The sequence below is a fragment of the Schistocerca cancellata genome, chromosome 6 (assembly GCF_023864275.1).
Source record: "Schistocerca cancellata isolate TAMUIC-IGC-003103 chromosome 6, iqSchCanc2.1, whole genome shotgun sequence".
NCBI classification, from domain to species: domain Eukaryota; kingdom Metazoa; phylum Arthropoda; class Insecta; order Orthoptera; family Acrididae; genus Schistocerca; species Schistocerca cancellata.
Genome location: NC_064631.1, coordinates 678,251,869 through 678,277,259, shown reverse-complemented (window position 1 = coordinate 678,277,259; position 25,391 = coordinate 678,251,869). Strand labels below are relative to the sequence as shown.

The 25,391-nt window shown below is 39.4% G+C and overlaps 1 protein-coding gene across 4 annotated transcripts in view; it reads left to right on the top strand.

Annotated features, from left to right (window-relative positions):
* Positions 1 to 25,391, top strand: part of LOC126190856 (BTB/POZ domain-containing protein 6-like) — an 81,482-nt gene that overhangs the window by 20,839 nt on the left and 35,252 nt on the right. For all 4 annotated transcript variants that reach the window (XM_049931451.1, XM_049931450.1, XM_049931449.1 and 1 more), the window contains one exon: positions 204 to 326. Coding sequence is in view for 3 of the 4 variants with exons in the window: in XM_049931450.1 (XP_049787407.1) it covers positions 204 to 326 (123 nt within the window). In the remaining variant the exon portion in view is untranslated. The remainder of the gene's footprint in view (positions 1 to 203; positions 327 to 25,391) is intronic.

Genomic DNA, 25,391 nt, shown 5'->3' with positions numbered 1-25,391 from the left:
ATTCAGTTTCCCTCAAGTCTAAAAATACCAACATGTATTTACAGTCATTGAATTGTTGTCAATATTTTTTGTGCTTTTACCAATAGCTACTAGCTAGAAACCTTGTATAACCAGTTCAAGGCAGAAACTTACAATTTAATTTCTGAGAGTATTTGTTTTCAAATAGCAGTTTTATTATCAGTAAGAAAAAATAATATTTTCAGGTTGGTAACACATGTGACTGGCAGATAAGACGACAGAAGGTCAGTGAGAGGGGCAAGTTCTTGCTGGAAACCGCACAATGGAGCGATTGTCAGTTTGTTGTGGGGACTGAGCCTCATCAGCAGGTAAGACAAAGTACAGACAGTACTACCACATTCATAAACTGTATTGTGTGTAAGTATTCAGTTATACTTGTGTCCTTACCATTTATTTAGTTTTTTTTTAGTGATTCATTAATGTCATGAACCCTCGCATTCTAAAGGTTATTTGTATGTTTATTAGAAAAGGCAAACACACATTTATGTAAGGGGTATTCAAATGAAACCCAGTCACTAGTGTAAAGTAAGGGTAATGATTTTATTAATTCAAAAATGTAGTTATACACAATACACATACTCAAGAATAGTCGCCAAAAGTGTTGGCACATTTATCCCATTGCGACACTGGCCGGTTGAGTCCATCCTTGAAGAAGCTAGTAGGCTGCTGTTGGGTCCTGGTCTGGACCCAGTCACACACTTTGTCATTTATTGCAAATCGATGTCCGCAAATAGCTTGTTTTAGAGGTCCAAACACATGAAAGTCACACAGTGAAAGGTCGGGTCTGTACGGTGGATGTTCCAGTGTTTCCCACCGAAACTGCTGTAGTGTTGTCTTCACCAGATTGGTCGTTTGTGGGCGGGCCTTATCATGCAGGGGGATAATACTATTGGACAGCATGCTTCGACAATTCGACTTGGTGGCTCGCCTGATGTTCTGTAAAGTGGCTTGATAGCACTGGGCATTGATAATGGTTCACCATTCCAGGAACTCGACAAGAAGTGGGCCCTTGTGGTCAAAAAAGGAGGACATCATGACCCTACCAGAATTTGTGTGCACGGTTTTTTATTTCCTTGGAGGTGGTGAAGTCGCATGTTTCCACTGCTTGCTTTCCGGTCCAAAATGGTGACACTATGTTCCGTCACCTGTGACCATATGCGACAGAAAGCCGTATTCCTGCTCATGACAATGTTGCAGACGACCCAAAGACAGCACCATTCGAGTATTGCGCTGTTCAGCGGTCAGTTGGTGAGGAACCCACTGTACACAGATTTTTCAAAGGGCCAAGTGTTGAAGCATTATGGTGTGGGCAGTGCCCTTGCTAATGCCCAGTAACCGATGGATCTCATCTATGGTGATTCTGTGGTTGTCCAAGACTATAGTATTCCACAATAATTTCTGTTGTGATGACACGATGAGCCTGCCCAGGACGAGCATCGTCTTCCAGTGATTCCCGCCCCTCAAGGAATCGTTTGCACCATTCCACAGCACTTGAACGACTCGGACTATACTCACCGTACACAGCCTTCATCCGTTGATACATTTCACGGCCTCAAACTCCCTCCACCGTCAAAAATTGAATCACTCCTCATTGTTCCTACTCACTTACCTGCATATTCGATAGTGGACGATGACTTGTCTGACCAGCTTCTCTTTGGCGTGAAACGACACTGGTGCTATGCAACATCAAATGGTGCTCATGCGTCAGTCACTTTTCCAATAGATGGCACCACCATGCCTGCAGTTATGTGGTGCCACCTTAAGTGTAAGGCAAAGGTAGACGCACTGGCCAGGTTTCATTTGAATGAACCTCATAGCATTTATGATATAGAGGAAGCTTTTGAAAGTGTTGACTGGAATCACTCTTCGAAGTTTGAAAGATAGCAGTGTTAAATACAGGGAGCTAAAGGTTATCTAAAACATTTACAGAAACCGTACTGCTCTTATATGAGTTGAAGGATATGAAAAGGAGAATGTGGTTAAGAAGGGATTGAGATGGGTTGTTGCCTGTCCCCCCATGCTATTTCATCTTCATTTTGAGCTACCAAACAGAACTTTGAAAAGGGAGTTATTGAAGTTCAGAGATAAGATATAAAAACTTAAAAGATTTGCTTGTTATAGAAGAGTGGTTGAACAGAGTAGATAGTGCCTTGAAAATAGGTTATAAGATGAACAAGGGCACAATTAAAACGAAGGTTGTGGAATGTGGTGAGTTTGAATCAGGTGATGCTTTGAGAGAACTGAATTAGGAAATGAAGACACCAGAAGTAGTGAGTTTTGTTATTTGGACAGCAAACTAAATCACGTTGGCGAAGGTAGAGACAATATAAAATACATACTGACAAAAACCAATGATAGTGTATGTCTGAAAAAGTTAAATATTTAAATGTATAATACAAATGAAAGTTTTAAGTTCTGAGAGTTTTGTCTGAAGTGTAGCCTTGTAAGGAAGTGACACATGGGTGATAAACAGCTCAGATGCCCAGAGAGTAGAAGCTTTCAAAAGTTTGATGAGTAGATCAAATAACTAATGAAGAGGTACGTAATGAACTGGGGTGAAAAGAAGTTTGACCGAAAGGGGATTGGTCAATAGGACATATACCGAGGCATTAACAAGTAGCCAGTTTGGCAGTACAGGGAAAGAGGAGAGGAGGGTGGGTAGATGTACAAATTGTGTAGCGACAAAGGCTTTAATACAGTAAGCATGTTCAGTAGATGTAGGTTAGAATAGTTATGCAGACATAAAAGAAGCCTGTCCAGGATGGAGCTGCATCAAACCAGTCACACACAGAAGATAACAACAACAAAGTTTGAAAGGTCAATTCAATTCAATTTTTATTATCACATAACATGCTTTATACAATCAAAGATTGTGACATAGGTGACTTCTCAGTTTTACACCCCATGAACCATGGACCTTGCCGTTGGTGGGGAGGCTTGCGTGCCTCAGCGATACAGATGGCCGTACCGTAGGTGCAACCACAACGGAGGGGTATCTGTTGAGAGGCCAGACAAACATGTGGTTCCTGAAGAGGGGCAGCAGCCTTTTCAGTATTTGCAGGGGCAACAGTCTGGATGACTGACTGATCTGGCCTTGTAACATTAACCAAAACGGCCTTGCTGTGCTGGTACTGCGAACGGCTGAAAGCAAGGGGAAACTACAGCCGTAATTTTTCCCGAGGACATGCAGCTCTACTGTATGATTAAATGATGATGGCGTCCTCTTGGGAAAAATATTCCGGAGGTAAAATAGTCCCCCATTCGGATCTCCGGGCGGGGACTACTCAGGAGGACGTCGTTATCAGGAGAAAGAAAACTGGCGTTCTACGGATCGGAGCGTGGAATGTCAGATCCCTTAATCGGGCAGGTAGGTTAGAAAATTTAAAAAGGAAAATGGATAGGTTAAAGTTAGATATAGTGGGAATTAGTGAAGTTCGGTGGCAGGAGGAACACGACTTTTGGTCAGGCGAATACAGGATAATAAATACAAAATCAAATAGGGGTAATGCAGGAGTAGGTTTAATAATGAATAAAAAAATAGGAGTGCGGGTTAGCTACTAGCAAACAGCATAGTGAACGCATTATTGTGGCCAAGATAGACACAAAGCCCATGCCTACTACAGTAGTACAAGTTTATATGCCAACTACCTCTGCAGATGATGAAGAACTAGATGAAATGTATGACGAGATAAAAGAAATTATTCAGGTAGTGAAGGGAGACGAAAATTTAATAGTCATGGGTGACTGGAATTCGTCAGTAGGAAAAGGGAGAGAAGGAAACATAGTAGGTGAATATGGATTGGGGGGAAGGAATGAAAGAGGAAGCCGCCTTGTAGAATTTTGCACAGAGCATAACTTAATCATAGCTAACACTTGGTTCAAGAATCATAAAAGAAGGTTGTATACCTGGAAGACTCCTGGAGATACTAAAAGGTATCAGATAGATTATATAATGGTAAGACAGAGATTTAGGAACCAGGTTTTAAATTGTAAGACATTTCCAGGGGCAGATGTGGATTCTGACCACAATCTATTGGTTATGAACTGCAGATTGAAACTGAAGAAACTGCAAAAAGGTGGGAATTTAAGGAGATGGGACCTGGATAAACTGAAAGAACCAGAGGTTGTAGAGAGTTTCAGGGAGAGCATAAGGGAACAATTGACAGGAATGGGGGAAAGAAATACAGTAGAAGAAGAATGGGTAGCTCTGAGGGATGAAGTAGTGAAGGCAGCAGAGGATCAAGTAGGTAAAAAGACGAGGGCTAATAGAAATCCTTGGGTAACAGAAGAAATATTGAATTTAATTGATGAAAGGAGAAAATATAAAAATGCAGTAAATGAAGCAGGCAAAAAGGAATACAAACGTCTCAAAAATGATATCGACAGGAAGTGCACAATGGCTAAGCAGGGATGGCTAGAGGACAAATGTAAGGATGTAGAGGCTTGTCTCACTAGGGGTAAGATAGATACTGCCTACAGGAAAATTAAAGAGACCTTTGGAGAGAAGAGAACCACTTGTATGAATATCAAGAGCTCAGATGGCAACCCAGTTCTAAGCAAAGAAGGGAAGGCAGAAAGGTGGAAGGAGTGTATAGAGGGTTTATACAAGGGCGATGTACTTGAGGACAATATTATGGAAATGGAAGAGGATGTAGATGAAGACAAAATGGGAGATAAGATACTGCGCGAAGAGTTTGACAGAGCACTGAAAGACCTGAGTCGAAACAAGGCCCCGGGAGTAGACAACATTCCATTTGAACTACTGATGGCCTCGGGAGAGCCAGTCATGACAAAACTCTACCATCTGGTGAGCACGATGTATGAGATAGGCGAAATACCCTCAGACTTCGAGAAGAATATAATAATTCCAATCCCAAAGAAAGCAGGTGTTGACAGATGTGAAAATTACCAAACTATCAGTTTAATAAGCCACAGCTGCAAAATACTAACGCGAATTCTTTACAGACGAATGGAAAAACTGGTAGGAGCCGACCTCGGGGAAGATCAGTTTGGATTCTGTAGAAATGTTGGAACACGTGAGGCAATACTGACCTTACGACTTATCTTAGAAGAAAGATTAAGAAAAGGCAAACCTACGTTTCTAGCATTTGTAGACTTAGAGAAAGCTTTTGACAATGTTAACTGGAATACTCTCTTTCAAATTCTGAAGGTGACAGGGGTAAAATACAGGGAGCGAAAGGCTATTTACAGTTTGTACAGAAACCAGATGGCAGTTATAAGAGTCGAGGGGCATGAAAGGGAAGCAGTGGTTGGGAAAGGTGTAAGACAGGGTTGTAGCCTCTCCCCGATGTTATTCAATCTGTATATTGTGCAAGCAGTAAAGGAAACAAAAGAAAAATTCGGAGTAGGTATTAAAATTCATGGGAAAGAAGTAAAAACTTTGAGGTTCGCCGATGACATTGTAATTCTGTCAGAGACAGCAAAGGACTTGGAAGAGCAGTTGAACGGAATGGACAATGTCTTGAAAGGTGGATATAAGATGAACATCAACAAAAGCAAAACGAGGATAATTGAATGTAGTCAAATTAAGTCGGGTGATGCTGAGGGAATTAGATTAGGAAATGAGACACTTAAAGTAGTAAAGGAGTTTTGCTATTTAGGGAGTAAAATAACCGATGATGGTCGAAGTAGAGAGGATATAAAATGTAGACTGGCAATGGCAAGGAAAGCGTTTCTCAAGAAGAGGAATTTGTTAACATCGGGTATAGATTTAAGTGTCAGGAAGTCGTTTCTGAAAGTATTTGTATGGAGTGTAGCCATGTATGGAAGTGAAACATGGACGATAACTAGTTTGGACAAGAAGAGAATAGAAGCTTTCGAAATGTGGTGCTACAGAAGAATGCTGAAGATAAGGTGGGTAGATCGCGTAACTAATGAGGAGGTATTGAATAGGATTGGGGAGAAGAGAAGTTTGTGGCACAACTTGACTAGAAGAAGGGATCGGTTGGTAGGACATGTTTTGAGGCATCAAGGGATCACAAATTTAGCATTGGAGTGCAGTGTGGAGGGTAAAAATCGTAGATGGAGACCAAGAGATGAATACACTAAGCAGATTCAGAAGGATGTAGGTTGCAGTAGATACTGGGAGATGAAGAAGCTTGCACAGGATAGAGTAGCATGGAGAGCTGCATCAAACCAGTCTCAGGACTGAAGACCACAACAACAACATAACAATACTAAAAATAGACAATAAACTAACAATATACATGGCGTAACATCTTCAAAGAGGTATTTTAATTACAATTATAATGCATTGTTACCATTCATGAAATCTTCTACACTATAGTAACATTTATCTTTCAGTTATTTTTCCAGGACTCTTTTGGTACCTTTTACATTTGGGTCATCCATATCTTTGCATATTTTATTTACAAATTTCATGCCCATATTGTATGGGTTTTTTTCATATGATTTTAAATGGTGGGTAGGTAACATGTAGCTTGTTCTATGTCTACTATCATATTGATGCAAGAAGAAGTTGCCCTCAAAAAGTTGTGGGTTTCTTTTTGTGAAAGTGAGAGTTTCATAGATGTATATGCTTGGAATGCCCATTAGATCCAGTTTTACAAATAAAGGTTTGCAGTGTTGCTTTGGTTTTGCTCCCACCATTGCTCGGATGATTCTTTTTTGTAGTCTAAAAGCTCTAAGTAAATTTGTTTTTTCAGACCCCCAGAAAATTATACTATACCTAATGACTGAAACAAAATATGCATTATATACAGTTTTTCTTACAGCTAAATCAGTAATACTATACAAGATATTCATAATATATACAAGGCTATTCAGTCGACCCAGTATGTTGTCCACATGGTGACTCCATAACAGGTTTTTATTGACTAACACGCCAAGGAATTTGACACAGTTTGCAGTCTCTAATTTTTTGTCCATATACCTTATTTCACTTATAGACTGTGCAGATTGTTTTGTGGTAAAATGAACAATTTCTGTTTTTGTAAAATTTAATGTCAAGTTATTGTTTTTGACGCATGCCTCCACTTCCCCAAGTATTTGTTCAATATGATAATTTAGGTCTACCTCATTTTTACAACAGACTACAGCTGTTGAGCCATCTGCATAGAGGATAGTATCAGACTGGACCTGACATGGCATATCATTAATATAATATAGAAAAAGCAGTGGCCCTAATATTGAACCTTGTGGAACACCTAATTGAGTGTTTTTCCAGCCAGAGAGAAATTTCTTGCCGTTGATGTTAATAAGTAATCTTTGTTTTCTGTTTGCCAAGTATGATGACATACAGCTAAGAGATTTGCCTTGAAAACCATAGCGTGCCAATTTTTGGAGAAGCAGGTCATGATTTACTGTGTCGAAGGCTTCGGACAGGTCACAAAAGATGCCTGAAACACACATTCTATCATCAAGACATCTGCTGACTTTTGTGACTAATTCATTTATTGCATGGATTGTGCTGCGGCCTTTTCTGAAACCATATAGATTGCCTAAGATAATGCTGTTAGATGAATTGTGATTTTTAATCTGATCACATGCAGCTCTTTCAAATATTTTTGAGAAAATTGGTAACAGTGAGATTGGCCTATAGTTACCCAATTCATCTTGTTTGCCTTTTTTATGTATGGGCCGAACTTCTGCATATTTTAATCGATCTGGGAAACATCCCTCATCAAATGATTGGTTGATTATGAAAGAGAGTGGATATGCAATACTGTGACAGACTATTTTTATTATTTCAGTGGGGACCTCATCCCACCCCGCAGATTTTGAATTTTTTAGGGACATTATGATTTTGATGACATCTGAGATGGAAACATGAGAAAACTTGAAAACATGTGCAATTGCTATCTGTCATATTGGGCTTTGTATTTGGTGGTGAACAGTCACCAAATTTGTTACAGTTTATGAAAAAGTCATTGAATGATTCACAAATGGCACTGGGTTCTGTAACAGCTCTACCATTGATCACTATTTTAGAAGGACATTTTCTCTCTGCCTCACTGCCAACTTCACTTCTTGTAACAGACCAAACAGCTTTTGATTTGTTTTTTGCATTGGAAATGAAGTTGTTATTTGCAGTATGTTTTGCTAGTTTAACTATTTTGTCAAATGTTTTTTTGTATGTGCTTACATACTTAAGAAATTGAGGGCTTCGATTTACTTTTTCCTCCATATGCAGTTTCCTCTTAGTAGCACTAGACACTCTAATTCCTTTTGTTACCCAGGATCTACTTTTTTGGGACCTGGTCCTCACTGTTACAAAAGGGAAGCACTCATTGAATATACCCAAGAATTCAGTTAAAATGTTATTGTAATTGTCACTTGTGGAAATGTGTTAGCTGACTGTCCACTTGGTTTGGCTTAGTTTTTTGCAAAATACTTCCACATTTTCTTGACTGAAATTCCTACATCTTTTTGTTGTGCAGACTGAATTTTGCTTCGGTAGTGATACAAATAGTGCGTTATGGTCTGATACTCCTAAATCTAGAAGAAACTTTTCTTTTACATAATAATTATAACTACTTACAATATTGTCAATACATGTTGCAGAGCTTGCTGTAATTCTTGTATACTGATTAAAATTTGAGATTTAGCCCATTTGTGGCTACCAGGTTCTTTAAGTGTGAAGAAAATTTGTCATCAGTCCTTACATCTATGTTGAAGTCAGCACATATAACCACTTTCTTGTACAGTTTCTCACATTTTAATTTATGTAGCAATGTATCAAACTTGTCTAAAAATACAGAGCTTATATGGTACCCAGGAGTACGATATATGCTGATAATTAGTGTGTTATACTCTTTAAGTTCTATACAATAACTTTCAAATGTACCTTCTTCATTCAGATGGCTAAAATTCTGCGTGATACCATAGTCTACCGTGGAATGAACTAGTATGCAAGAGCCTCCATACCCATTGGTCCTACAAAAGCTGGTAGCCAGTTTATAACCTGTAAGTTTATTTAGGAGACTGATATTTTCAGATTTTAGCCAATGTTCATTAAGGCATATTACTTTCACAGATTGTTTCACACTTTCTAGCAAAATTTCTATATCATAAAGCTTCCTGATCATTCCTTCAGACAGACCTCTGATGTTCAAGTGCATAATGAAATTACTACTGCATATATTATTAGGTACAGGGTCTTTAAAACTAATTTGACTGTAAAGTAACGGAATGTCCACCTGAGTGTTGACTGCTTGTTCTGGATTCGTTGTATTGGGCCAAATTCAGAAAGAACTGGCCCCCTTCATCAGTTTCCCTGTGTGTGAGCATCTGGATGATGAGTAGGTACAGTTTTCTTGACGATAATTTCAGTCTTTGCTGTATGTTCTGAGGCTGGTCCTGGCACCGTCTCATCTTCTGGACGCGATGTTCCTGTTTGAGCTGGCGCTGTGGCTGCGATTTTGAAATTGTTTTCCTGTTTATCCATTTCTTTGGTTGAAACTGGTTGCACAGCAATTGGTTTTCTTGCAACATCGTCGTCTTTTTGTATTAATTTCGCTAGCATTTTGCCAACGTATGACTTGCCAGCGTTATTATAATGTAGTCCATGTTCCGTAAACAAATCTCTTGCATCTGGAAGATCAAAAAATGTTACATTTTGTTGGGACTTGCATATTTTGTGGAACTGTTTGTTTACTTTTGCAAGCTCCAGATTTATGATGGAATTGTCTTGCAGGTCCTATCTGTGAGGCAAACTAGTAACTATGATGTTCGGAACTTTCAGATTAAGTAATGTAGTTTTTAAACACTGGATCGCTTGTTTACTCTCATTTCTGTATACATCATTACTTCCACCCATGATTATGACGGCATCATTCTTAGATGCTCATTAAGTGAGTTGCTGCTCTTAATTATCTCAGTCAAAGGTGCACTGGGTTTCGTCATACCTGTTGCCGTGAATAACGTACTGTACTCATTTATTTTTTCGTCAATTTTCTTGGCGTGGCTATCACCAAGTACAACAACTCGTCATTTGATGTTCACTGGTTTATTTTTCGTATTAGATGTTTTCTTGGCTGTGCACTCGATTAGAAGTTTCGTCACTGATTTTTTTTCGTCATTGTTCGTTGTCTTATCAAGTCTTTGTCTAGTGCTGTGAATTTATTTGCTAGCAGTATCGCCGGAACTGTACTGACTGTCTGTTTGTTTGTTTTTTTCGGCACACACCACGTTTTTTGCGCAGAACGGCGGTTAACAACACTGTCTTGTGCTAGACGATGATCTTGCTCTGTCTCTTTGTATTTCGTTTCCAGTTCTTGATATTTCTGCCGAAGTTCTTCGTATTTCGTATTTATAGTCATTAAATCCTCTGTAAGCCCACTTATTATTTTTTCTTTTGATTTTATCGTGTCCATTACCTCGTTTTTCGTGACATTCACAACGCACTGACGGCATGTCCAGTCATGTTCATCTTTTATATATTTTAGATTCACTTTAACACATTTGTCGTGATACCACGACCTGCACTGGATGCATAGGATACCTCTCTTTACCTTTTTTACGCAGATTTTACACACATCACTATCACTTTTTGAGGAAACTGAGACATCGTTACAGAACAAAGCTTCATTCGGTGCCATCTTGGTATATTGCTGAACAGTATTTTAATGGAAATTTGTTAACTGAAATTCTGAATTACCTACCTTATTGAAGGTCAAGCTAGAGAGAATCATCAGGGTGGTAGGACAATGCTTGGGTCACAGGGATGACACCAAAATCTTCTGCATAAATACTCCTTCTTATTATGTGGAATAAATTGGTGTATAGTCAAATATTTGTCAAGTGGTAATCCATGCTTTGTGCTGGTTATTGCCTATGTTTTCACATGTTTTAACAATACAGTTGGATAACACGTGCAAGCTGAAAAGTAGTTCAACTAGCGGGACAAGTACTTGTGTTGATGAGTAATCATATTGATTTACTTTAATTGTAGACATATAAAGTGCAAAAGTAAAATACATACATGAGGAATTGCCAAAAACTAAGAACTCCAAATTTTTTATGTGAAGACTCTTAAAACTTTTTTAAAAAAAACTAATTTTATTAACATTCTACATCTATAGTCTCCATGTATACTTATTTATTTCTCAACATAGTCACCCTGGTCGTGAACCCATTTGTCCCAACAAGACACCTATTTGTTGATACCATCACTGTAGAATGTTTGACTTTGTTGACAGAGCGACAGACTCAACTCTGCTTGCACTGCTTCATTAGTATCAAAGTGAAATCCTCAGAGGTGTTCTTTAAGTTTTGGAAATCGAATGGGATTAAGTTGGGACTGTATGGAGGATAACCGATGACAGTGAACCCAAGGTGTTTGATTGTTGCAGATGTCACTGTGCTCGTATGTTGTCTGGCATTGTCATGCTGAAGGAGAGGGTACTCCCTGTGTGAATGAACTCTTTGAATTCGAAACTTGATTATAGCTTGCTATTTCTCACGCACTGACATAGTTACATTACACACAGCCATGTTAAACACTACAATTTGGGGCCATCTAGTGGCTGCAAATATGTAGATGTAAAGCATAAAGATGTAGAATTTTAATGACATTTGTTTTGCTTAAAAAGCTTTAAGAGTTTTCACATGAAAAATTTGGAGGCGTTACTTTTCATCATGCTCTTGTAAATTGGTACCCTAAGGACAAAGGAAGAATTTGAGTAAAGGCATACAGTGTTTTTAGATTTTATTTTACCTTACCTAGTTAAAGTTTTGTTATTTGGGCAGCAAAATAACTGATGATGGCCAAAGTAGAGAGGACATAAAATGTAAACTGGCAATAGGAAGGGACGTGTTTCTGAAGAAGAGAGATTTGTTAGCATTGAATATAGATTTAAGTGTTGAGAATTCTTTTCTGAAAGTATTTGTATGGAGTGTAACCATGTATGAAAGTGAAACATGGACGATACACAGTTCAGACATGAAGAGAGCAGAAGCTTGTGAAGTGTGGTGTTACAGAATACTACTTACAATTAGATGGGTATATCACAAAGTAATGAGGAGCTACTGAAAAGAATTGGAGAGAAAAGAAATTTGTGGCACAACCTGACTAGAAGAAGGGATTGGTTGATAGGACACATTCTGACAAGCAACCTCTTGTGTGCAAAACACCAATGATGTTTACGGCATTCGACACCCCACATATTATTTACCGTGCAACCACAATATTGGCTGTCAATGAAAACAGGGATAGGATTGGAGGTATCCAATTGTGAGCACAGGATGGGCTACAGAATGTAGTCGGACAGCTTAGTTGACGAGTCACTCAGAATAGTGGTACAGTGCTAGTGGTGTTGGTAGAAAGCAGATCAGTGGTGACAATAAAGAAAGAAAACATTGCACTATATTTACAATAACAGTTGCCAAAGTTGACATTTAGTCAGAAAGGAACACAAGGAATTTCTCAGAGTGAGAAAGAAATGGCAGATGAAATATTAGGATTTCCGCAAGATGAGTCAGTGGAAATGCATGGTGTTGTATATGGTCAACTGTGCAGACAGTGTACATAAGGAGTACGACAACAAAGTTACATTCTTAACAAGTGAAAGTGATATTGAAACAGGTAGCCAGCCACATACGAGGGGAAGTCAAAAAGTAAATGGATTTTTGAGAAACGGAATATTTATTCTAATGATATAAAACTAAAACGTACATTATTTTTCTACATCACCTCCCTGCACTTCAATACCCTCTGTCTAGTATTTCACAATTTTTTTGATTTTGTCGGAAAAAAAGTTTTTTGGCTGCTCCTGTAACCAGTTTTGCAGTGCATCAGTGACTTCAGCATCGGTTGAAAATCTTCTTCCTGAGTACTTACTTCAATGGTCCAAACATATGGAAATCTCTTGGAACCATGTCTGGACTATACGGCAGGTGTTCTAACAGTTCGAGTCCCAACTCAATTATTGTTTCGGCTATCCATTTTGGTAGCATGTGCCTGAGCTTTATTCCGCGCATATGCTCACACAGATTTTGACGGTTGGCATAGTCTGCTGGGAGTAATTCTTGAGCAGTCATTATTCTGAAAGGATGGAACTTCAAATCCCATTGCAGAATCCTTCTCAAACTGCAGTCTCAAATCTCCAATGCAACAGCATGTCGTCAAGCAGAACGTTGCAGCGATTGTTAAACTGCTGTTCTCACCTGCTGCATATTTTCTGGCATTCTGATGGATCTATGTCAGCCATGTGTATCTATTCTTAGTGTACTAAAAATTTCCTCCAGTTGCCGAACCCAGGACTGAATTGTGTTTGCGTTAGGAATGGTATTCTTCTGTGGAATGTTGAACTGTCACCGGAAAACTCGTTCAATGATCACAGATCTGTTGTTTTCATAATAAGCACAAACGGCAAAACCACGATGTGCACTGGTCCAGACCATGTTGGCTACTGAAATGAGGTCAATGACTGATCAAAGTCAGACCACATGCAACTGCCTACCCCCACCACAGCCCCAGCAGCAATCGATAGAAACTGCATAGTTGGTTCTGCCGCACCCTGTAGTTCTTCTGTGTTTGAAGCACGTTATTCATTTTTAGATCTTGCTTTGCAATAAACAGCTATCACTAAACTGCACCTGTATTCGATGAATTAATTTCCACAGGTTTATCACCTTCCACAGACTAAAAGCAGATCACTGCTTTCATTTCCTCCTTGGTGCGTATCAACAATGGAGCTGCCATATTTCACGGTCTGCTACAACACAATGGTTAACGTCGGAGTAATGACGACATGTTGTATAGAATTGTTGCAGATGACAATACTTCAGTCCTGGATGCTAGCAGTTTTACTAAGTCCTACAGCGAGAAATTGCAGAAGTCCCTTTACTTTTTGACTTCCCCTGATATTTCATCATCCTTGGTGGACGGGGAGCTACAAATCCTGTTGTCTTCAGTGAAATGTAGTAAAGGACAATCATTGTCCAAGGACTCGGTACTAAACATCAAAATCTATTCATAATTTTTTTTTCCTGTGCTTTAGATGATCTTTCGTGTACATAATTATGTACGTGGATGATCATCTGTAGCATAACAAAAAATAGTTACGAACAAATTTCGAATAAGTCTGTAGCAATATGGTCGTGTGGTGAGGTCTGTAGCAATATGGTCATGTAGTGCATAAGGAAACCTACAGATATTCAAGGGAGGACAAGGCACACTAGTTACAAAAACTGATATTTGCTCTTTACAAGCATGCTCGATATAATGTACAGGATGTGCACGTAGTGACATGATCTACCACGTTAGGCACATCAAATTGCGCACAACATAGAATACAGTCGTTTCAAAGGAAGGTATGGATGGTTGCAAAACTTCACAGTGTTACAGAATTGGAAGATGTAAGATAACAAAATTTCAAACAAAATGTCAACAGCATGGAATTTATTTTCAACTCCAGTCAATTGGTATTTGAAGAGGATATGCATATGAAAGGAACTCTGGAAATTACACATACTAAGATAGTTTTATCAAGATCAATTAATATCAATGTGTTAAAGCATTTGTATACAATTATGCAGACTGTTAATTTGGATATTAAATTGGCTTAATAGTTATTCATTGTGCTGTGAGAAGTTGGAGGTGCTGTGCTCCCTATGATTCTTTCTTGTTTGTGTGATTTTGCAAGGGCACTAGGGAACATTTATGTCACAGCAAGCAAGAGTAGGAAAATGGGTGTAAGATTCTTTCTTGTTTGTGTGATTTTGCAAGGGCACTAGGGAACATTTATGTCACAGCAAGCAAGAGTAGGAAAATGGGTGTAAGATAACTACAGTTATGATATGATCACTGCTTTTGGCCAATAGCTGGTCAAAATAATTTTGTTTTGGCTGATCCTTGGTCTGTGTATAAAAATCAGTCTCCTTTAGAGCAAACTATCCCTTCTGAAAAGTGTGTGAGATTCTGTTCATGCAACCTGGAACCAATGGGCAAATTCAGCCTCTGGATATGTGTGTGTGTTTTTTTCCCATGGCTATAAAACATACTATCACAGTATCTGCAGCTATGCCTTAAAGGATGACCAGTTTCACTATAAGCTCGATGGCAGACTGATTTGCATTTGGTTACGTGCCATCACAATCCGTCAGTTCTCATCACCCCTTTACACCAACATGATTCTATACGCATTCTTTGAGAGTGGACACCTACCCGAACGTCCTGGACAGCTTGTAACTCCCAAGGAGTTCCCTTTCATCCTGATGATGCAAACCTTTACGATTACTGTGGTGTGCTATTTTTCATTCATTGTTCATGGTGCAAGTTAATGGTTTGTTTTGAACATTTCTTGAATGCCAAAAATTTCCAGTTTGTTAAGTATAATACATGCATCACATAGAAGGTTGATCTCTGCACCTTCTGGACGTCCATTTTCTGTCGCCCTCCTAATGCACGTGGTGAGTCATTAGCAGCTAGTATTTTTCCTGTCATAATTGTTAACACCACACTTCCAGATGAGCCATACTAAAGTTTGAACTTGTGATACTGCACTTGAAGGCTTCCTTGTAAGACATCACCTTGTGAGACATCATCCATTTTCTCTCGCCCTCCTAATGCATGCGGTGAGTCATTAGCAACTAGTATTTTTCCTGTCATAATTGTTAATACCACACTTCCAGATGAGCCATACTAAAGTTTGAACTTGTGATACTGCATTCGAAAGCTTCCTTGTGAGACATCACCAGTTTAGTATTGGAGGTAACTGTGGGGATAAAAGTCATAGAGGGAGACCAAGAGATGAATACAGTAAGCAGGTTCAAAAGGGTGTAAGTTACAGTTGTTATTTGGAGATGAAGAGGCTTGCACAGGGTAGAGTAGCATGGAGAGCTGCATCAAACCAGTCTTCGGGCTGAAGACAACGACAGCAATGTTGCCATTTGCAGTGTGTGTGTGAGAACTCTGTAGACAAAAATTATAGATATTGCTCAGGTTTGTTTACAGGACATTTTGACATGAGGAACAAGTGGTCTCCAGTAGCTTATTTAAGAGTGATTTGTTTGGTTTTACACTAAATTACATATATTCCATGAAGAATATGTGCACACCAGTGCAAATGTGCGTACTGTAGGATGTTTCTAAAAGAAACATATCTGTTGAATATAGTACTCACTTTTACAACAACCCAAAATCCTGTCTTGCCTCTTGACCCCAGTTGTACTCTTAGGAGCTAAGAGTATTGTACAAGAACAAATAAAAAGTGAGTACTGCAGCAGCACAGTTACATTATTGCACATTACAGTACATAGACTAGAATACTGAGATATTTCTGTACAAGGGCCATGAAAAAGATCAGACGCAGCTATTTTGACAGATTGTGCAGCCAAACTATTTACTGTGTAATGACGCATTGGAGATAACAGTCCCTTATATCAAAATACAAGGTGTTTCAATATGATACACCCAATTGTCTTAAGTTTGATATTATGCAATATTGTGTATTTTACAAACATGTGCATACAACCTTGGAGTACTTTTTACTATCATGTTTAGAATCAAAGTTTTCATTGACCTTTCGCAAATACTCTACATGGGCCTCATCGGACGCACATCATCATCTAGAATTCTAGATGATGACCAGTGTTTTCCGGTACTTTCATGATCTTGACTTGAGCTCTGCATTCACTGCTGCTGCTATTTTGTCACAGTTCATCCAAAGTTGATGAAGGATAGCTCCATAAGTGGAGTGTTTCACAAAACAAAAAAAGGGACAAAAGCCATGTCAGTAGGTCAGGCAGCATTGGAAGTTGTGACATTCCCCTGCTTTATTTCCTCATTGATTGTCCTCGGTGTCGACGTACTATGTTTCTACACTGGCTGAAAAATGACTACTTTAAATGATGCAGCTGACAGGTGCACGTTTGCATTTCACAGTTCTTTACTTTCACTGTTCACAACCCCCGAATAATACACAGTTATATGGATAGTGCACTATTGTTTAGCTCTCAGTAAGTCTCATTAATAGGTTGCAAGCAAACATCAACATACGCTACAATAGTTTACTGTTGAACATCTAAGAGCAGTAAAAGCCTAACCACACAGTTCTTGCCGCATAATATGGTACTTATTGAACAAACACCTTCATTGTTTTGGCACATGGCCTATTACACTTATTTCACAGTTGAGTGGATGCACTGTTGTTGATCTAACCAATACGGGTTCCTCGTCTGAAACTCAGCCGTGGACTGACTGTCTCGGGACCAAAAATCGGGCCTTTATATATCACCACAACAATAGGCACTGAAACTACACATTGTTTGATGTTAAAGTTGCAGAAATTACAATTAAAACATATATCATTAAATTACTTGAATACATAGAAAAATGGCTTCTTTTTCACAGTTTCTTCTACTACAAGAGTTAAGCCGAATTATTTGTTCAAATGATGAAATTAACAGATATAGTTACACAAACAATATGTTTGACAAAACTGGTAATTACTTTGGAATTAATTAAGAGCTAGCTGTGCTAACATGTTTTCGAATAGAGCCAAATAGATACTTTAAGAATACTGTTACCGGTAGCTGTTCTTCCAAATGTTTATGATTAGTACAGAATTTATATTTGTTTATACATCAACAATAGAATTTAAGTTATGAAACAATCACTGATTTCACCCTATAACAAAGGATATTAACTAGGAATAATTAAAATTAATTAGAAAATCAGTTACATACATAAAACTAAGCACAAAATTCGATCTGGTGTTATATTTTTTAAAACTGGCCAGCCTTTCTCTTTTCTGAAAATGCAGATTATACTTACATATGTTAATGGTGCTTATTCAAACATGAAAAAATGAATTTTAAGGAGGCAGATGGCAAAAGAAGAGGGGAAGTAAAAATATCACGGCTTGCTTCATCACAAGGTTAATGATGATGCAGTGCGAGATCTCAAGAGCCATTATGATTAATGAGTCATCGAGACATCTCATTGTTAAGAAATGAACTTACATAGAGGTGCCAGTGTGGTGGGCCTCTGTCTTGTCAAAGAATTAAGTTTTCAGGACTTCTCGCAATTGTGGAATGCAATTTTGGGAACCATATTTTCCATAAAAAAAGAATGGACCAGAAACATTTTCTCCTGAAGTCGCAAATACAGAGGAATCTTGGGAGAGCCTTTCTTATGGCTGCAGTGTCTGCTGTGTACATTTAAAACATAGATGAGGCTTATGACCTCATGCTATTATTAGATTCTTCAATCAGTTACTACAACAATTGGTCACATTGCTCTAAACAAATCCTTAGGTTCAGTTACACGTCACAGTGGAAGTGATAAACAGATATTGGTACATATAGAAAAATGCACAAAGGAAACCACTGACATGGTCTAGAGGAACATACAGATAAGTTTTAAAAGTCTTTTGTAGTGTACAAGCTTAACTTAATATAATTCTCACTCATAGTTTCTGCTGTCTGCTGGTAATCTCCAATTCACTGGTTTTGATGGACGTTGGGATCGAATTTTACTGCTGGCTGGAACTGTGCTCTGCTTGTCAATTGATGGCCACTGTATACTGCATTTGTGCCTGTTTGCACACAGATGTTGCATGACTGCATCAAGTTTTACTATAAGTGAGCGTGACATCAGCATTTTCTTAATGCGTACTGCAATGCCACACACCCTGTTGTGACTTGGCAAGACAGCCAAGCCACTATGATTGGTAGCCGAAAGGCACGCGTTAAGCTCACGCAGGCTGGCGTGAGGTCTGGAACATTAAGGGAATTTATAGTAGCAAATAAAGTACGTAGCTGATGGAATACTTAACTTTAATCCATAATTGGTGTACATCGGTCTGACGGTACAGGCATCACAAGATAAATAGCAAATGATATTGGCGCCTTGCTAGGTCATAGCAAATGACGTAGCTGAAGGCTATGCTAACTATCGTCTTGGCAAATGAGAGCGTAATTTGTCAGTGAACCATCTCTAACAAAGTCAGCTGTACAACTGGGGTGAGTGCTAGGAAGTGTCTCTAGACCTGCCGTGTGGCGGCGCTCGGTCTGCAATCGCTGACAGTGGCGACACGCGGGTCCGACGTATACTAACGGACCGCGGCCGATTTAAAGGCTACCACCTAGCAAGTGTGGTGTCTGGCGGTGACACCACACACCCCTTACTGGCTGTTATTACTTAAATAGCCAACATCAGTGTATGTTGTGCCTACACCCAGTTGATGAAAACTTTCAGTCAGGTATCTATAATAATTTAGCTTGATCATTTTATACTTCTTTTCTAGAGGGAACCCCAAAGGGAATGTGAATTACTTCAGTGAATTGGTTAAATTAACTCTCTGCGAGCTCGGAAGTAGAGAAAGGCAAAAAGTCAATCATTTGCATAACATCAGTTTCATAAAAGTTCCGTGACTTCTCAAAAGTTGACATTTGGGGTTTTATCTCTGCTCTTGCCTCTAAATATTCATAGCTGATATAATTCAAACTGCAGTAATTATAGTAATTTCAGCAAAACTCAGTTACAAAGAAAAAAGCAGTCTTCTTCTAATAAAATCAGATTAAAAAAACAAATAACTTTCTTCCACATAAATGTTCACTTCAACTTTCTTGACGGATAAATAAATCACTTCGTACTTTCAACAGTGTGTTTTATTTGAATGTAGTCCTTACAATAATGTCAACATTGATTGTAAACTGTCCAGACAAGAACAAGAACTGACCTAACTACCATTACATTTTCCTTTACAGCATTGATCATCCATTTTTTTGTTTGTTGTCTACAGTGAAGTATATTTACTTTATTGGAATCAAATGCCGATAACACGTGCCAACAGGATCTTTACTGCACGATGGCCTTCATTTTATATACAGCAGTTGTCAGCTCTCTGCTTGGGGCCTGTGCTGAAGATACTGTTGTCATTGTGTTACTGCACTCACCATTGACATGAAACAGATACAAAACAATACATTTAAATACAAATTTCCAATTTTACAAACACTCAAATAACGTGGACAATAATCTTACTAAATATCTCATGTTAAGCTTGTTGAATACACACAACATATCTTCTGATATGTGTGACAATCCATGTGCTACTGGTGTGTACACTGTTATGAACTTCTTATTTGTTAATTGGAGCACTACATTTGGTCCTCGGATCTTTACAACAATTTAAAGGCCTTCTCCATGGGCTTGGTAACTTCTAAAACTTCCATCATGTAATAATACTCTGTTTCCTGCCCTAAATTCTTTGGGTTTTGTGTACAATCATAGTAACTCTCAATCTTTTCCTTGCATTTCTAATTAAAACTCCTTGCTGTCTGATGCATCTGGCACATCCCCTCCTTTAGTTCTGTCACATAATCACCATAATTGTATTGTACAGTGAATGGATCCATCTGTAGCATCCCAAGTATAGAAAAAAACTCTCCTGAAAAATAGTCTGAATGGGATGACTACCATCGAAGAACGTGTGGTATTGTAGACAAAGACACCCATTCGTCCCAGTTTTCCTGCTTCATTCCCACTAAATGATGTAGATACTGTTACCATTTGATGCATTCTTCAAAGTACTCTGTTTGTATGTGGATGGTATGCACAAGATTGAATCTCCTCAATGTTTAGAAAATGTCTCTCACTCTTTTGTATGTCACGTAGGAAATTTGTCCCATGGTTGCTTGGTAATACTGATGATTTACCATAATTGCAGATTATTTTCTGTACGTAGACTTGTGGTATTGTGTCAGTGTCCTGTTTACTGTAGGCTTTGCGATGACAAATTATATGTGGTCATCCTGAAACATTAGGGTGTATCCCTTTCTCAGTTATGTGAAGCGGACTAACCACATGTTTTGTGATCCCTTTTCATATATAACCTCAAAACCATATTCTGCCTGTTTAATTCTGAATTTCATTAATCTTGACAATGGATCAATGTGCCAACTGTTTCAACGGTTTGAGATCAGTACATATGATAATTTACATACATGCAAGATTGATAATGCTTCACTGGCTAAGAGTGCTCACTCAATTGTACAATACCTTTTCGTGGTGTGACACAATGTTCTGGATGTGTAAGCTACTAGTAAACCCTGTCCTAAGTATCATTGACTCAGCAAGGGCACTGATCACTTCCTTGTTGGCATCTGTTACGATTAGGAAATGCTTCATAAAATCAGGATACTGTGAGATTGAGGGACTGACTGATTTTCTTAGAAAACTACTTCCTACTGTGTAGACCACTCGTAGTTTGCTCTCTTCTTCAGTAATTCATGTGATGTTGTGTGGCTGAAGTCCTTGACATGCCACCGATAAAATGATACTATCCCTAAGAATCTCTTCAACCATTTTGTAGTACTGGGTCTTGGGTATTCTTTTATCACTCTTTCCTTCTGTGGGTCAGACTTTACTCCTTTTGTCACAAGTGTGTGCCCCATATAACTTACTTGCTTCTGCAGGAACTCACACTTGTCAAATTGCAATTTTAGGTTGTGCAATTGGAACCTTTCAAAAGCCTCTCCTGTAGTCATAATGCTTTTCTGGAGTGTGGAAGGCTGTTTTCTCTGTATCATTCTCATTCATCAGTATCTGTAGTGTAGAAGTATTTGGCTTTTCCTACGCTAACTAAACGTCTTTAGTATGGGGTAGTGGAAATGCAGCACTAATGCAGTTGTCATTTGAACCATCCAACTTCATGGGAGTTGTCAGTAATGGCAAATTCCACCTTTTTGTGCTTGGCTGTAACAATATCTTCCCTTACCATTGCATCTGTCTCATTTTGGAGGGCTTCCTTTTGCACCTCTGGTAGTGGATACAGTTGGATATTTACCACTTTTCCTTGTGCCTCTGGTTCCTACTTAATTTCATGCTTAACTGTCTTAGTGTATGTTAATCTTATTTCCGGGCAAGTGAAATACATTATGTGTAATACATAGTTCAGTAATAAAAGTCCTTTCTTCTTCATTTTAGTGGTCCACTCTAACCATCTCCTTTAATCTGGTAATTTCTCTCTTGGTCCACTGAAACCACACTAAATATGTGACATTCCTTGACTTCTCCCTGGGCAGATACAGCACCTGTCTTCTGCTTTTGCCATTTCAATATAACATCTTGTGTGGTGTTCAAAATACTCGTGATGCAAGTGCCTCTGCATGCTCACCAGTGCTGCAGACAAATACACACCTGTTTGCAACTGCTGCTTCTCCATTATACCTTCATCAGATCTGTGGTATGCGCCTTAAAATTTAAAATCTTTTCCTCTTGTGGTCCTTTTCGTGTAAAGCCACACAGTTACTCTTTCCTTTTTATCAGCTTGGTTCCTTGGTTCCCTTAGATGTGGTGCCCTGTTGCTTCTTCTGATTCCGTCCTCCAGAGATCCCTCTTCTCTCTAAGATCTATTTCCAATTCCACCTCATCACTCCTTGTGACTGATGCTTCCTGTATTGCATTTTTCCTTGCAGCCTGTTTCTCTCACCTGCCCAATGTTTGTTCCATGGGACAATGTTCCTCTCATTGTGGTTCTCCTGGTCTGCAAAATTCAACAGTTTGGCTCCTGTTGTCTATAATTGCACTGGTCTTGTTATGGCGTAAAGTCAAGTGCCAGCATGCCAGTCGGGAACGACGAGCATAGAGGGCTGTGAAAAGACATCAGCCAGTTGTACGCTGACTGACCCCTCTCCATGACGACAAAGCGGCAGCAGTGGCCTTATGTGAAGAGGACATAGGTGCCGCACCCTACGGTCGTGGCCCAGTTGAACAGAAGCATCAAGATTACGCACTTCAAGACCAGCGACTTAGGAATTGCATACACTGAAGAAGATTGTTTATTTTGCATGTCGCCATTTGCTTGTGACACTTCTGTGTAATAGTCAAAATTAAGTATTGTATTTTCCCTTTTTATAATAAAACTCATTAATAAGATTTGTTGGAATGTTGTCTAGCAGTCAGAGAAAGCAAGTTCTAGACACCCCATATTTGACGACCAGGTAGGATTTAACAGGTCTACCCTGGTCTGTGATTACTCTTAAACTAACTGAAGTCTTTGCCTAAGATTCCTTCATAAGGGACATCTAACTTGTCCCCTTCTATAAGAAACTTGCATTCCACACACACATTGCCATTTGTTATCAGTTTTAACATTGCGGCTTGACACATCCCTGTTGTTTCTTTCATGATCCTTTAAATTTTATTCTTTCAGTGGTGTTATTGCCTATCATACTGCACATTGCTGACTCCTTTGTTATGCTAATCTGAGCAGCACTATCTACTATAAAACGTTTGGTTCCTACACATCCCTGTGCACTTGTTATGTTTACAAAGAGATTCCTGCCCTTGCCAAACTACTGAGCACAACTTCGCGGCACAGATCGACTACCAACACATGCCTTTCTTTCGTTTCCGAGTTCTCATATTTGGTAACCAAGCATTGGCATTATGCTATTTAGCTTAGTGCCCTGGTTCTTTGCAAACATATCACAAGACTTGCCTTATCAATTAGCTCAGCTTGTCCTTGAAGATCAAATCAGCAACACACAGTCGGTTGTATGTTTCCATTTTCCCCCGTGATGACCTCTGCATAGTGTTTCATCTATAATTTGCGACAGTGGTGGACTGAGTGTCGTTTTCTCTGCTGTCCTACAACTCAGCTGCACAGCGTCCATTTTCCTGATGTGTCGTTCCAAAGTGCAGCTCCTTACGTGACAGCATCCTCTGTTTCATTTAAAGCAGTAATCCCTCGGGTGACTTGGTTCGCCAAACTTTCCTTACAAGAGGCCACCTGGGGCTTCTGTTAATGCTAGGTCCCCCACTTGGGCTAATCCACCCCTTTTTCTCTCAAAACTCTTTTAATCCTTTCATCTTCGATTCCCTGTGTGAATACCGATGCCAGCTTCCAAACTGGAGCTTGGCTCCCCAGAATGTCTGATACCCTCATTATTGTCCAGGCGGCTTCCTGGGGTTGGTGGTGCAATGTGCCAATGCGACTTGCCCATTCTTCCATACTTTCAGCCCTATTCTGTGTACTAGACAATAATAGACCTGCAGAGTATAATCTGGGTAATTTTAAGCAAAAGCTAGTTTTACACACATCTCAATGTTTATAACGTCGCAACTCCTGAACTGTGTGTCATACAGTTACACAATTTTGCAGGAATATTCAGTAGTGTAATGTGGATACTGTCTAAAAAATGTGTTGCAAATAATGTTAGTAGGAAAGAAGTAATAAATTAAAACACTATGCCTGAAGTGGCAGTTTTACTGACTGAACAGCAAAAATGTAGTAAGCAATAAACTTTTTTCTGTTTTCATCAGCTTGTGAGGATGTCAAGGAGAAAATGTTTCGTAAAGGGTTGATATTACGAGGGCAGTTCAATAAGTAATGCAACACATTTTTTTTCTGAAACAGGGGTTGTTTTATTCAGCATTGAAATACACCAGGTTATTCCCCAATCTTTTAGCTACACAACACTATTTTTCAACGTAATCTCCATTCAATGCTACGGCCTTAACCCACCTTGAAATGAGGGCCTGTATGCCTGCACGGTACCATTCCACTGGTCGATGTCGGAGCCAACGTCGTACTGCATCAATAACTTCTTCATCATCCGCGTAGTGCCTCCCACGGATTGTGTCCTTCATTGGGTCAAACATATGGAAATCTGACGGTGTGAGATCGGGGCTGTAGGGTGCATGAGGAAGAACAGTCCACTGAAGTTTTGTGAGCTCCTCTCGGGTGCGAAGACTTGTGTGAGGTCTTGCGTTGTCATGAAGAAGGAGAAGTTCATTCAGATTTTTGTGCCTACGAACACGCTGAAGTCGTTTCTCCAATTTCTGAAGAGTAGCACAATACACTTCAGAGTTGATCGTTTGACCATGGGGAAGGGCATAGAACAGAATAACCCCTTCAGCGTCCCAGAAGACTGTAACCATGACTTTACCGGCTGAGGGTATGGCTTTAAACTTTTTCTTGGTAGGGGAGTGGGTGTGGCGCCACTCCATTGATTGCCGTTTTGTTTCAGGTTCGAAGTGATGAACCCATGTTTCATCGCCTGTAACAATCTTTGACAAGAAATTGTCACCCTCAGCCACATGACGAGCAAGCAATTCCGCACAGATGGTTCTCCTTTGCTCTTTATGGTGTTCGGTTAGACAACGAGGGACCCAGCAGGAACAAACCTTTGAATATCCTAACTGGTGAACAATTGTGACAGCACTACCAACAGAGATGTCAAGTTGAGCACTGAGTTGTTTGATGGTGATCCGTCGATCATCTCGAACGGGTATGTTCGCACGCTCCGCCATTGCAGGAGTCACAGCTGTGCACGGCCGGCCCGCACGCGGGAGATCAGACAGTCTTGCTTGACCTTGCGGCGATGATGACACACGCTTTGCCCAACGACTCACCGTGCTTTTGTCCACTGCCAGATCA